Source organism: Limulus polyphemus, unplaced genomic scaffold, assembly GCF_000517525.1.
Source record: "Limulus polyphemus unplaced genomic scaffold, Limulus_polyphemus-2.1.2 Scaffold1358, whole genome shotgun sequence".
NCBI lineage: Eukaryota > Metazoa > Arthropoda > Merostomata > Xiphosura > Limulidae > Limulus > Limulus polyphemus.
In genome coordinates this window covers 192553-205527 of record NW_013666968.1, presented here as the reverse complement: position 1 = coordinate 205527, position 12975 = coordinate 192553, and the positions used below count along the sequence as shown (strand labels likewise).

Sequence of the window (12975 nt, the reverse complement as noted above, 5' to 3'; positions counted from 1 at the left end):
AGTAAATACGACATATGTAACTGGGCGTAAGGAGTTTCTGAAGTTTACTAGAAAATCCTTACAACATAGAACGAGATCAATTCATGTTATAAAAATGTCTATTGAAATCGTAGCTAATCCCCCTCTGAGATGGATCTTATTATCTAGAATACGTGATCTTTAGTTCGAAAACACAATCCACTTAACACAGCTGACCTACAGATACTTGAGTGAGAAAAACTTTGTTGAAGTGTTCAGGCGAGTTTAAGTTCCACGACTGAGACTTCTAATTGATCTCTGATACATGTTTTGTTGTAAAGTGTTATCACCTAATAACCCAATAATGTGTCTATCAGCTTATGATATTTGTTTTGCTATTATAGTGTTACCACCTAATAACCCTATAATGTGTCTATCAACTTCTGGCACTTGTTTTGTTATTGTTTATCATCACTTTCATACGTTTACTCTTGGAATGATAACTTTAAGTCTTGCTGTGATTTTCTGTCAAGTAGGTTGCATGTTAAACATGTTTTATCTTTCTGAGAATTTGTCAAAAAACAACAATATACGCATAAAGAGTTGGTTTCGTTATTGTTAAGTATAAAGCTACACAATGGGATATATATATTCTGTATTTATAGTGTCGTAAGCTTTCAGACCGGACGCATAAAGAATAATTAAATTTCACAAGCTATCTCTATAATGTGGTACGTATCCTAAATAAATACTGGATTAAAATTCATTGGCGCTTGTGTAATGTTCAATGTTAAAAAACTCACATTTTATAAAACAACGATAATTTTGTACACAATTCTAAAAATGCAAATAATTTACTATACCGGGTAAAAAACATAAACCTTATAAGATTGGAAACATGTACAGTAAGTTATTTGTATTTTATTGTAATTTTGAGACTGGAAATTATCTCATTTTTAAAATTGTGTAAACAATTATTGTTTTTTTTTATAAAATATGAGTAGTTTTGTTAAATACTGGATATTTAATTTATTAATGCTTGTTTTTGGCTTTTTACAACAAAGTCACATTAGGCTATTTGTTGTGTCCAATGCGGGGAATCGAACTCCAGATTTTAGCGTTGTAAGTCCGTAAACATAAATCTTTAATTTAAGGTATATTTAAAACGTTTTAATAATTCAAGCCTTGAAAGTTCAATACTGAAAAAAAGAAACTACCTTAACAATCAGAACGTAATGATGATGGAAATATATCTTCAGACAATAGTTGGAAAATCAAACCCTGTTGTTGAAAAACTCAGAAAGAAAGGCCTTCAATATTTACTCGATACATATCTTAGAAATTTGATTTTATACTTCACAGCTTCTCGATTGTTTTCTTAGTCCTAATTTTTTGTAATACCGAGAGTTCATTGTTTTCCAAAATAATTCGGTGAAAAAGTTAGATACTACACTTTTGGAAGGCAAACCAAATAGTTTTACTTCTCAATTTATTATATTTAATTCAAAAGATCAAGAAAAGTGCTTGTTACGAAATTAGATTAATTGGTATTTTCCCAATCTGAACTACACCTTATGCACACATAGAATAATCGGTTAGGTCAGAGACCCCATAGGTTTAAGGTATATCCTTCCCTAGTTTTAAACTTCTGGACAGAGGGAAGGTAGGTAGTCAGTAGCACTCGCAATCCCAAAGGTTTGTCCAGCTTTGAACCGAATAACACGATTGACTGTTACTCCAATAACACACACACACAGAGCTAAAAGTTCGGTGCGTAGTTAGCGCCACCTCGGCGAGAATCTTGGCCCTTTCGATCCGCAGTCTGACAAGCTAGCCCCCCAGTGGCACAGCGGTATATCTGCGGATTTGCAACGCTAGAAACCAGGTTTCGATACCCGTGGTGGGCAGAGCACAGATAGCCCATTTTGTAGCTTTGTGCTTAACTTTAAACAAACTGACAAGCTAACCACTAGGCTTCGTCAGCCCATCAGATTATTAAGAATAGTATGGAAAACATGAGGATATGTTTGGAGATATGAAGCAATTTGCTTATATTTCCAATTATACTACCTCAAAATGAAGAGAACCCAAGTGCTAAATCTAACTGCAAAGTTTGATAACTTTAAATCTTCTGTCGCTAAACTAGAGTACAGAGCTTGCACGTAGAAACAAAATTAACACAAAAATTTATACATAGTCATCAAACTGACCATTTTCTTTTAATATATAATACAGATTTTAAGTTTCTTATATATTTTACAAACTTAAATTATATCATTTGATAACTTATTATGATTAAGTATGACGTAATGAATCAAAGACATAATAAGTAAATTCAGTCAATTAATATCGTTTTGAACGGAGAAAAATACAAACGAAAATGCACAAACATAACAAAATCTCTACTTTTCTGCTTTTATATGTATATGCATATTTTAATATATATATATCTTACAATAAACGAACTTCGTTTTATCATTTCCAATTACAATAGAAACTTCTGAGTCAAAACTTTTACCAAAACATGCATTTCTACACACAATGTACTGAGTACTAATAAACAACATGGCAATTAAGTTTATCAAAAACAAAAAATCTTTACCTTATGCTGTAAAGTATACTTTCAAAGCATATTGGTGTATTTTTATTGTAATTTTTAACGTGCTCCTTTAAAATATTTTACAAAACAGCAACATATTTCTTTTACTTGTCTCATCTTTATTTCGTAATAAAGTTTTTGTAACTTGAAGTCAAGCTTTATACTATAATTCCGAGCACGTCCGTATTGTAAGGTGATATTACAAAATTACCCCACTTAATGCTATTACATCAAATCATGTAAAGTGGCATTACAAAATTACCCCACTTAATGTTATTACATCAAATAATGTACGGTGGCATTACAAAATTACCCCACTTAATGTTATTACATCAAATAATGTACGGTGGCATTATAAGTTTACCCCATTTAATGTTATTATACCAAATCATCTGTACTTTCGAAAGCTGTGTGCATGACTCTTATTGAAACTTTCTTTGCCTATATATATATGTGTGTGTAACTTTTATAATTCACTGCAGACTTCTGCGGAAATAAATACTGTGAAAATGAAAAACGAGTATTTGTTAGTGGTGCATTCAAATCAACTGTTAAAAATAGTTGGTGATAGATTCTCGAATGTGAATCATCTATGTAAATACTTCGGTAATGGGCCGTTGCAGGACCACGACTTTGAGAGAGAGCAAGGGAGTAAGAACCCACCCACAACTAGTTTAGAACTTGCAAGTGAGTGGGTTGACACCGCGTTGTGTAAGGACTGTGTTTTGGAAGGTAGAGTGGCTCCGCCTACTCTTGTATAGAGTGCAAACATTTCCCGCCTCTGATATTATATTATTCTATCAGAGTCGATTACATGACAGGATTTATTACCTGAATAAATTTTGAGTTGTTACGATATTTAATAAAGTGAAAAAACAAACGAACGTTTGTGCCAAATAAATATGCAATCATTTTGTTTGAAAATGAAGTTTAAATTTAATGACAATTTTAAACGTTTGCTACTGAATGTAGGGGAACCGTACTGTTTTGCTTCTGTTTGATTCTATTAGACTTTCCTTTATTTGCAGTTCTTGTTCATTGTTGGCCTTAGACAGGATTTAAAATGGTCCTTTAATTGTAGGTTCATTACATTCATTCAGCGCATGTCTCTTGCTACTTGAAATTGGCGTGAATCTTCAATTTGCATGTTCTACTCGCATGCAAACAGGTAACCACCTAGTGGTGGAACCAATATAACATGAAAAGAATTTAAGGCATTTATATTTATACATCACATTGGAAGTTTGGAAGGTAGGTATAGGATCATTATACCAAAGAAATTATGGAATCTGCATACAGGCTTCAAAACACGTCCCAACTTCAGTTTGGGATAAACTCAATATTATAACTTGTGTAACTGGTTTCTAATCATTATAGCCTGTTCTCCTGTATATGGTAAGTTTGATGTTTGTATCCCAGTTAGGTGGTGTATAATTTTTATTTTTTTTATCCAGCTTTGTCGAACGAAACGAAGTACAGCTGAATATAAAAATTGGGGTACAGGCATTCATCATATGCGCTATATGTATTAAGCCATACCGGTGTGGTAACTATCCAATATGAAGGAAAGCTTTCTGTCTGTCTGTGGACGCATCTTCTCCTGAACGAGTTGACCGATCCATACCAAACTTGTATGCTAACTTAGTAGTTCAGAAGTAAACAAAATTCTTATTGAACTTTCCCATATATTAAAAAAATATAAGTATTTTAGTAGAATAACCCCTATATTGTTACTGCAAAATAAAACAAAACAAAATTCTACAAGTTAAAGATTGCGAATAAAATTTTCAGCATTTTGGATTGTTTTCCATAATAATCAAAATATACAGTAATAAAATATCCAGCTACAATGTGGAGAATGAAAATATTGCTGCTGTTTAAGTTCCCACTTTTTCCTCATTCAAGCCACTTAACTTTCAGTTTATAATAGGATTAGAGTAATTAGAGAAGTATTTTATAATTAAAATATTTTTGGGATATTTCTTACTTCTTGATGTAGAATATAGCTTTCTGTAGAAGCTAAATTCAGGATTATTATTAAATTTAATGCATTAAATGTACCAAATTCAGACAGTAGAAATCTTGACCACATCTCTACTGTGAAATGGGCTGCTTTGAATAAGAAGTGGCGCAACTGCTTTGCCATTTCTGCCAAGTTTCTCGACTTGACTGCGACATTTCCTTTCTTCCAATCCACTTCCCCTGTCTTACAACAGTTTTCTTGGAGAATGAACGCTACTGACAATACTCGCTGAGATTTTGCTCATTTTTAGTCAATTTGTGCGCGTTTTCCACGTTTTCAAGAGGAAAAAGCCTGGAGAGTGCAATCTCCTTAAATTAACCTGCAAAACTTTTAAGGTAAGACGTTTAAAGTGCATTACAAGAGTTTTAAAAAAAAGAAGCCCATTATGGACTGAGAGTTCACTTTTACTTGTAGCCTTTCACCAGATTTGTTGGGCTTTTACAAAGGGCAGAGCTGAGTGTGCAATTTTCCACTCAAAAAATTAGTCAAATTGCTCATCCTATAATCCATAATGCCTATTGGAAGGGTAATTTTAGTAAACAATTTGAAATAATATCCACCTCTTCGTGAAAAAGTTCATATTTACTGATTACTTTATCTTCTCGATGAAGCAGATTTACGATTTAGCTGGCCCTTCATTTTATATCTTGATGATTGGTAATTTTTAGTTTATGGTGGACTGAAGGAATGTCTTGAACTTCCACACGAAATTCTAAAGTCTAGATTTGTAACAATTAATACAGTTTATTGATAAACTTCTGGGTATTAATTTATGATGTGGTATGCAGTTTTACTTGTATTAAGTTTGTTTTGAATTTCGCGCAAATTGACACGAGGGCTATCTGCACTAGCCGTGTTAATTTAGCAGTGAAAGACTAGAAGCAAGGCAGCTAGTTATCACCACCCATCGCCAACTCTTGGGCTACTCTTTTACCAACAAATAGTGGGATTGACCGTAACATTATAACGCCCTTACGGCTGAAGGGGCGAGCATGGTTGGTAGGATAGGGATTCGAACCCGCGACCCTCAGATTGCGAGTCGAGCGTACTTACCACCTGGCCATGCTAGACTTCCTGGTATTAAGACCTTTAATAAGTCTTAATTTCCGAAACACAAATCTACTGCTATTATTATCGTTAATAAATATAATCGTTTCGTTTTTCGTTGTTTAAAAAAGCAGAAAAATTTCAACTGTTATAAGAATAAATTGGATTTATATATTCTGGAACAATGTAAAAAATATAGTATAAAACCAAAGTTTGTTAATCTTAAAGTTTCCATCTCACAGTTCTAATTATTCGAGAGAGTACTTACAACATAAGAAACAACTAGTCGAATTTTGAAGTAAAGCAAATACTGACAACAAACAAAGCAATCAAACGACAATTAAAACAAAATATTATTGTTACTAAATCAGATTATAGCCACTTGTTTAACTGGACAAATACACAATATGATAAAATTCTGGTAAAATATAGAAATAATAATTTAGAAAAAAAAATAGATTGAGAAAAGTAACCAAATAAAATTTTATAGATCACCTTGATAAAGTGTTTTTTAATTTGCCAATTATTTTTTAAGATACATCGAAAAACGGGGTTGACCTGTAGTTTAAAATTTTCCATTTGACCAGAAAAAAAACCCATAAGTATGAGGATTCTTTATTTGTTTGGCGAGAAAGCCATGAATCCTTTAACAACATAAGAACTCTAGTAACATCTTTAACAGCTTTAACATCGTTTAATGATTATAACTATGATATAAATCCTACTAACATAAACAAGGAGGATTATCAGACCATTAAAAGGTCAAGTAATGATGAAAGTATAGTCATCATAAAATTTGATAAGGGAAATAGTGTGTTTATTTTAAATGAAATGTGGTAATAAAGTTAAAGGAATGTTAAATGATAGTGATAAATTTGTGAAACTGCTTAAAAATCCTACTAAAACTAGAGAAGGTAAATTACCAAGATATTTATTAAAACTGAAAAATATTATTACATAAAACCATTCTGGTATTGTGTATGGAGTTCCTAAGGTTCATAGATTAGGATTTCCGGTTAGACTCGTGGTTCTTGGCATAGGCACATACAATCAAAAGTTAGCGCGATTCTTAAGTTAAGTTGTTAGACCTATGAATTAGAAATGGATACAGTATTAAAAAACAGTTTTGACTTTTGTCAAGAAACAAAAATTGAATTCTAATTATGGAATGCATTGTGCTAGTCTATATAGAGTCTCTATATACCAATATTCCGTTAGATGAGACCACAACTTTATGTAATGAACTTATGTGTCAAAATGACAACAATGAAATGAGATTTTCTAAGCGTATGTTTTAGAAACTCATTAATTTTGCCACCAAAAAATCCGAGTTTCTTTTTTACAATGATATTTATTATGATCAATTAGATTAGCCCAATCATTCGCTAATTTGCTCCAATGTCATAATGAAAAATGCTGGCTTGAAGAATGCCCTTCTCAGTTTAAACCAATATATTACAGAAGATATGTAGACGATACTTTTATTGTCTTCAGAGAAGATGAACTTATTGAGAGTTTTTAAAATTATATTAACAGCAGATATTCGGATATTAAATTCACCGTCGAACATAAACATAATCACCAACTTCCGTTCTTAGCCCTTTGACTATGAAATTTTCCCTAAGAAGACTTTCACTGGTTTGTATTTTAATTTCGATAGTTTATGTCTCCACAGAGGGACTTGTTGTTTTTCTGTTGTTTCTTCTTCTTCTTCCAAACACTTTTCAATCGACTTTCATTCCTTCATTTATCAACGGATTGACTTGAAACTTAGCAGGGTTACACCTTGGTCTAATATGCCCAGACACCTTTTTAATTTTATTGATGTAGACCTTTGTAAGGATTTTATGGGTTCAAAGGTAAAACAACCCAAAAATGTATATTTTGGCCTATTGTGTGGCCATATTTACATCAACCAAGATGAAAATTGGCACAAATACACATTTTCATGCACCAAACACATTTACATACAAAATAAAATTGGATTTGCCCATTTTGAGTGTTTTCAGGAGGGTCAGAGTTCACAAAAAGCAGAATTTTGGTGTTTTGATCAATTACTCAGCCGTATTTTGACCAATGTAAATGGAATTGGGTACAAAGATACTTAACTACAGGAAAAAAAACTTTGACAAACAAAAATGTTGGACTTGTCCATTTTTAGTAATTGTAGAGGTGTCAAGATGCCATAAAAAGCATAATTTTAGGGATTTTTGACAATTACCCTGCAGTATTTCGGTTAATTTACATAAGATTTTGTACAAAGATACGTTTTTTTACAGATTCCAAACAAAGATATAGACAATTTAGGAATTTTTGTCTTTTGCTTAATTTTTCAGCGAGGAAAACAAAGCCCAATTTGAGGTTTTTGTGAACTACTCGTGTGTATGTCAACCAACTTACATGGAATTTGGTGCACAAATACCTTCTGCAAGTCCCAAGCATATAGACATTTTTCGATTTTTTTGGTGTCAAAATTGGTTTTGCATGGCGGAAACATGTTGTATTCGCCCTCGAATTTTGGCCATATATATCATTCTCTTTTTAAAAAAATTTGGTTAAAATACTGGCTCATCTGGCAAATAAGTTAACCAGTAACTATGAGTTTTTTCATAAATAGATATATATATATAATATTAAGACATTTTTTACTAACATTGCCTGTTCCAATGGGCATTATAAATCAAATAATTCAAAACTATTCAAATAATAAAGATCTTTCGATATCATCCAACAGGAATATAAACATCAAACTTCTTTAGTCTCGCCATATACAGGAGAACATGCTATACTGATTAGAAACCAGTTACACAGGTTATAATATTGAGTTTATCCTAAACTGGAGTTGGGACGTGTTTTGAAGTCTGTTTGCAGATTCTTTAATTTCTTTGGTATAATGATCCTATACCTACCTTCCAACTTTCCAATGTGGTATATAAATATAAATGCCTTAAATTCTTTTCAGGTGATATTGGTTCCACAACTAGGTGGTTACCTGCTTGCATACAAGAAGAACATGCAAATTGAAGATTCATACCAATTTCAAGTAGCAAGAGACATGCGTTGAATAAATGTAATGAACCTATAATTAGAGGGCCATTTTAAATCCTGTCTAAGGCCAACTGCGAATAAAGGAAAGTCTACTAATTAATAGACTCAAACTGAAGTTTAACGTGCAAAATAGTGCGGTTCGTTTAAACTTTCGGTAGAAATTCTTCTACATTCAGTAGTAAACGTTTGAAACAGTGCCGTTCGTGCTGAATATATGTTAAAGAACGCTTAGCCTAAACCTCGAGTCCTGATAAGCTAAATGTAAAATTTAGTTTTTAATCGTTCAGCATGTGGAAAACAATGTGTAAAGTACTTCAGTTAGGACTGTTTGTTTGTTTGTTTTTTGAATTTCGCGCAAAGCTACACGAGGGCTATCTGCGCTAGTCGTCCCTAATTTAGCAGTGTAAGACTAGAGGGAAGGCAGCTAGTCATCACCACCCACCGCCAATACTTGGGCTACTCTTTTAGCAACGAATAGTGGGATTGACCGTCACATTATAGCGCCCCCACGGCTGAAAGGGCGAGCATATTTGCAGTTAGGACTGAAATTTGTAAAATAAAGAATTGCTTACAAAAAAAGGCTTTTAATTAGCAAAAAGAAAAAAGAAATAAATTTAGACTAAGTTACATAATCTCTAAAATTAATTTTCTGTACGCAGTCGTCTTTTAAGTTGTGAAATTATTAAATATGTTAATCTAAATGTGTTTTACTTAATTAGTTTTCGGCGTATTTAAATAGCCATGTTTTATTTACTCGTGTAGTGTCTTTTTCCACTTTTATGAAATTGATTTTTTTAATACTAGAGTTGGTCTAAGAAGAAACGTTTTTGTTCAAAAAAGTAGTTCCTGATTTATATTAATTTCAACTGGACAACATGGTAATTTGCATCGTATGAATATTTTACTTACTTCTGTTCAATTACATGGTAAAACGCATTATCAAGTCTCTGTAGTCATGAGGGTCTCATAAAAACTAACATCGAAAAATATTTTCAGGAGTACTTACAGCTGTATATGGCTTACAATTATACTTTTATATCAGTAAAGTTCCAATTAAATTTGTTTTCACTTTCACATTAAATTTCAAAATATTTTAAAAGTTTGCCTTCATTTAGCATACGTTCTGCCACTGTTTCAATACTTCCTTCTTCATTTAGTATACTGCTGCTTCAATACTTCTCTCTTCATTTAACATACGCTATACTGCTGCTTCAATACTTCTCTCCTCATTTAACATACGTTATACTGCTGCTTCAATACTTCTCTCCTCATTTAACATACGTTATCTCTTCATTTAACATACGTTATACGGCTACTTCAATACTTCTCTCCTCATTTAACATACGTTATGGCCCGGCATGGCCAGGTGATTAAGGCGCTCGACTCGCAATCTGCGGGTTGCGGGTTCGAATCCCCGTCACACCAAACATGCTCGCCCTTTCAGCCGTGGGGGCGTTATAATGTGACAGTCAATCCCATTATTCGTTGGTAAAAGAGTAGGCCAAGAATTGGCGGTGGGTGGTGATGACTAGCTGCCTTCCCTCTAGTCTTACACTGGTAAATTAGGGACGGCTAGCGCAGATAGCCCTCGTGTAGCTTTGCGCGAAATTCAAAACAAACAAACAAACATGCGTTATACGGCTGCTTCAATACTCCTCTCTTCATTTAACATAGGTTTGTTATACATTTTTTGCTTACTTTTTCAGTAACGCCTTAGTATATCGAGGTCTGTATATAAAATCTTAATGCTACGTCTATGGAGAAAAACAGACTAGAACGTTATCAGCTGAAATTAACATGACAATAATCCCATTCTTTCGGCCAAATCCTCACTAAAATCATATATCTCACTTGAGCCTAAGCTAACACCAGATTTAGCGACCACCATAGTTATGTTGATATTTTGTTTAACAGAAGAAAACGGAAATGTAGTTCTCTTGATATTGAGCACACAAATGAGTAAAGGCTCAGAAAAATCTAATATATATATATGTTTCTAATAACCTGTTTTTCTCTTTGTTGAATCAATGATTTCCTCTGTTGTTTATAATGAAAGAAGAAGTAAATACGTTGTTTTTATTCTCGTGTATTTAAACTAAACAATGTTAGTTTAGGTGTAATAATTTATTATTACGAATTAATGTAATTAAAATAATGAATTATTCACTTATGTAATACTTATTTCCAATATAACTTCATACGATGTTATATATATATATTGTTGCATGCCTTTACACGACGCCTCAGAAATCCGACGAATTGTAGCATACGGAAATGACATCACACATTTGAAATTAGCTGGGCGGAGCACGAGAGCAGCGCTGTAATGTGCTGTGGACTGGGTAGGTTATCAGTGGAGAATGCTCTCAAACACAGTCATGGCGTCGAGCCGAGGAAGATGTGGGAAAGTTTTCTCTGTTTTGGCGTTGGTTTTCTTCTGTTTCAGGCAGTCAGTCGGCAAACAAGGTAAGCATATTTCCCAAATCCTTATCCGTGAAGGTTGTACACAACTGATGCTAGTTTGTAAGCTAATGCTAACGTGCTAAAAGCGTTTAAAGATATCGGTAAATGTGATGGGTATTCTATAAACTGTAGGATTTGTCGTTGGGTGTTTTAACGCTGCAGGTTTACTAGTAATGTAATTTGTAGAGAACACCTGTAAAGACTGGAACCTTTTAAGGCATAAGAAGTAAATGAATATTACGTGAAAAACACGGATAATGATATCCAAATTTTAAGTTTTGACCTCCCCTCTTCTCACTCCTTTTATTATTTGAATGCGTGGGGATAATTGCACAACACCTTCGTCATGTTTTATATTTGTTTGTAACACCTTCGGTACCTTGGCATACACTAGATTTAAACATTATTATTATTAATATTTAAAACCCATTGGTATCAAATAAACATTTATTTAAAGCTAAATATCATTGATGTACCTATCAATGGACGTGAAACCTTTAAAAGTGAACTGCTTGTAAACGTTTTTATTTCAGAGGAAAGTATTAGAAAATGTGACAGTTTAAAAGTTGCGAGAAACTTAATGTTTATCGCATCTCATTCAATGTTGGGTTAATGGGGCGTATATCAGTTTATCAACCGAATGCGTGAATAAAGTGAGAGAACGATAGGATTTAAGAAATCGAGCACTAACAATTAATATACAATGGTCGCCATGCTGGTCCAAGGCACCAGAATTTCGCCTGAATATTTGTGAACCACCAATATATATTCAACCGAGAACGTTAACCGAATCCACTGCTGGTTGGTCCACTGTGCATGTAGAGATATCTTCCTAAGATATTATGGTAGATTGCCAGCTTTTCAAGTCCCCGAGGGAGAATAGGTTCCTATACTCAAAATCCTGAAGAAAAAAAACAAGGTGAAGCTAACTTTTCCAGTTTTTGTTCGTGAATGTTCGTAGACAGCCTGCTTACGGGTGCCACAGCAAGATCGCCACCACATTCTCACTCAAACACTCACCTAGCTTGTAGAGGAAAGGGGGTAGAAAAGCAGGCAAGCCGGGCACCGCCGGGAGCGATAGACAGCACAGGCTTACAGACAGAGGGTGGTTGCCGCTCGGCTGACTCGGCCATCTCTCGCTGCACGCATTGTTGAACCCACGTAACGAAATCATTCTTAACGCCCCTGAAATTTGTTCAATAGTGCAGTGTTGTATTCCATCAGAATTTTATAAGAATTTTTTTTCCATGGAAGCAAAGAAATAACACATGTATGAATAAACGTATATAATGTGTTCCTTATTAAAGGTAATTAATAAAAAAACGTTAAAAATATTAGTGAACGGATTATCTCTTACAGTAAAAACTACATGAAAAACTCTTTGAGAGCAGCGCATGTCACTTTGGTGGGAGGGTGGAAAGAACGACGGATGATACAAACAGCTGAGAACAACCTATGTAACTGCAATAGAAACTGTGTAAAGTAAAAAAAAAAAAGAACAACATGTGAATGTTGCGTAAACGTGGTAGACTTCGTAAATAGCAACAAAATATTCATTTGAACAGCACATGTAACTGTTAGAAACGATGTAAACAAAAACAAGCCTTGAGAACAACACATGTGTGGAAATCAAAGAAACCACTGAGAACAACACATGTAACTGTGGCAGAAGCTGTGTGGAAATCAAAGAAACCACTGAGAACAACGCATGTAACTGTGACAGAAGCTGTGTGGAAATCAAAGAAACCACTGAGAACAACACAATGTAACTGTGGCAGAAGCTGTGTGGAAATCAAAGAAACCACTGAGAACAACACAAGTAACTGCGCTAGAAACT

The 12975-nt window shown here is 33.7% G+C and overlaps 1 protein-coding gene across 1 annotated transcript in view; it reads left to right on the top strand.

Annotated features, from left to right (window-relative positions):
* Positions 1 to 11053: 11053 nt before the first annotated feature.
* Positions 11054 to 12975, top strand: part of LOC106463244 (ephrin type-B receptor 3-like) — a gene marked incomplete at its 3' end in the record, with an annotated part of 172511 nt that continues 170589 nt past the window's right edge. Inside the window, exon 1 of the mRNA XM_022390690.1 lies at positions 11054 to 11141. Within this exon, the coding sequence (XP_022246398.1) occupies positions 11054 to 11141 (88 nt within the window). The remainder of the gene's footprint in view (positions 11142 to 12975) is intronic.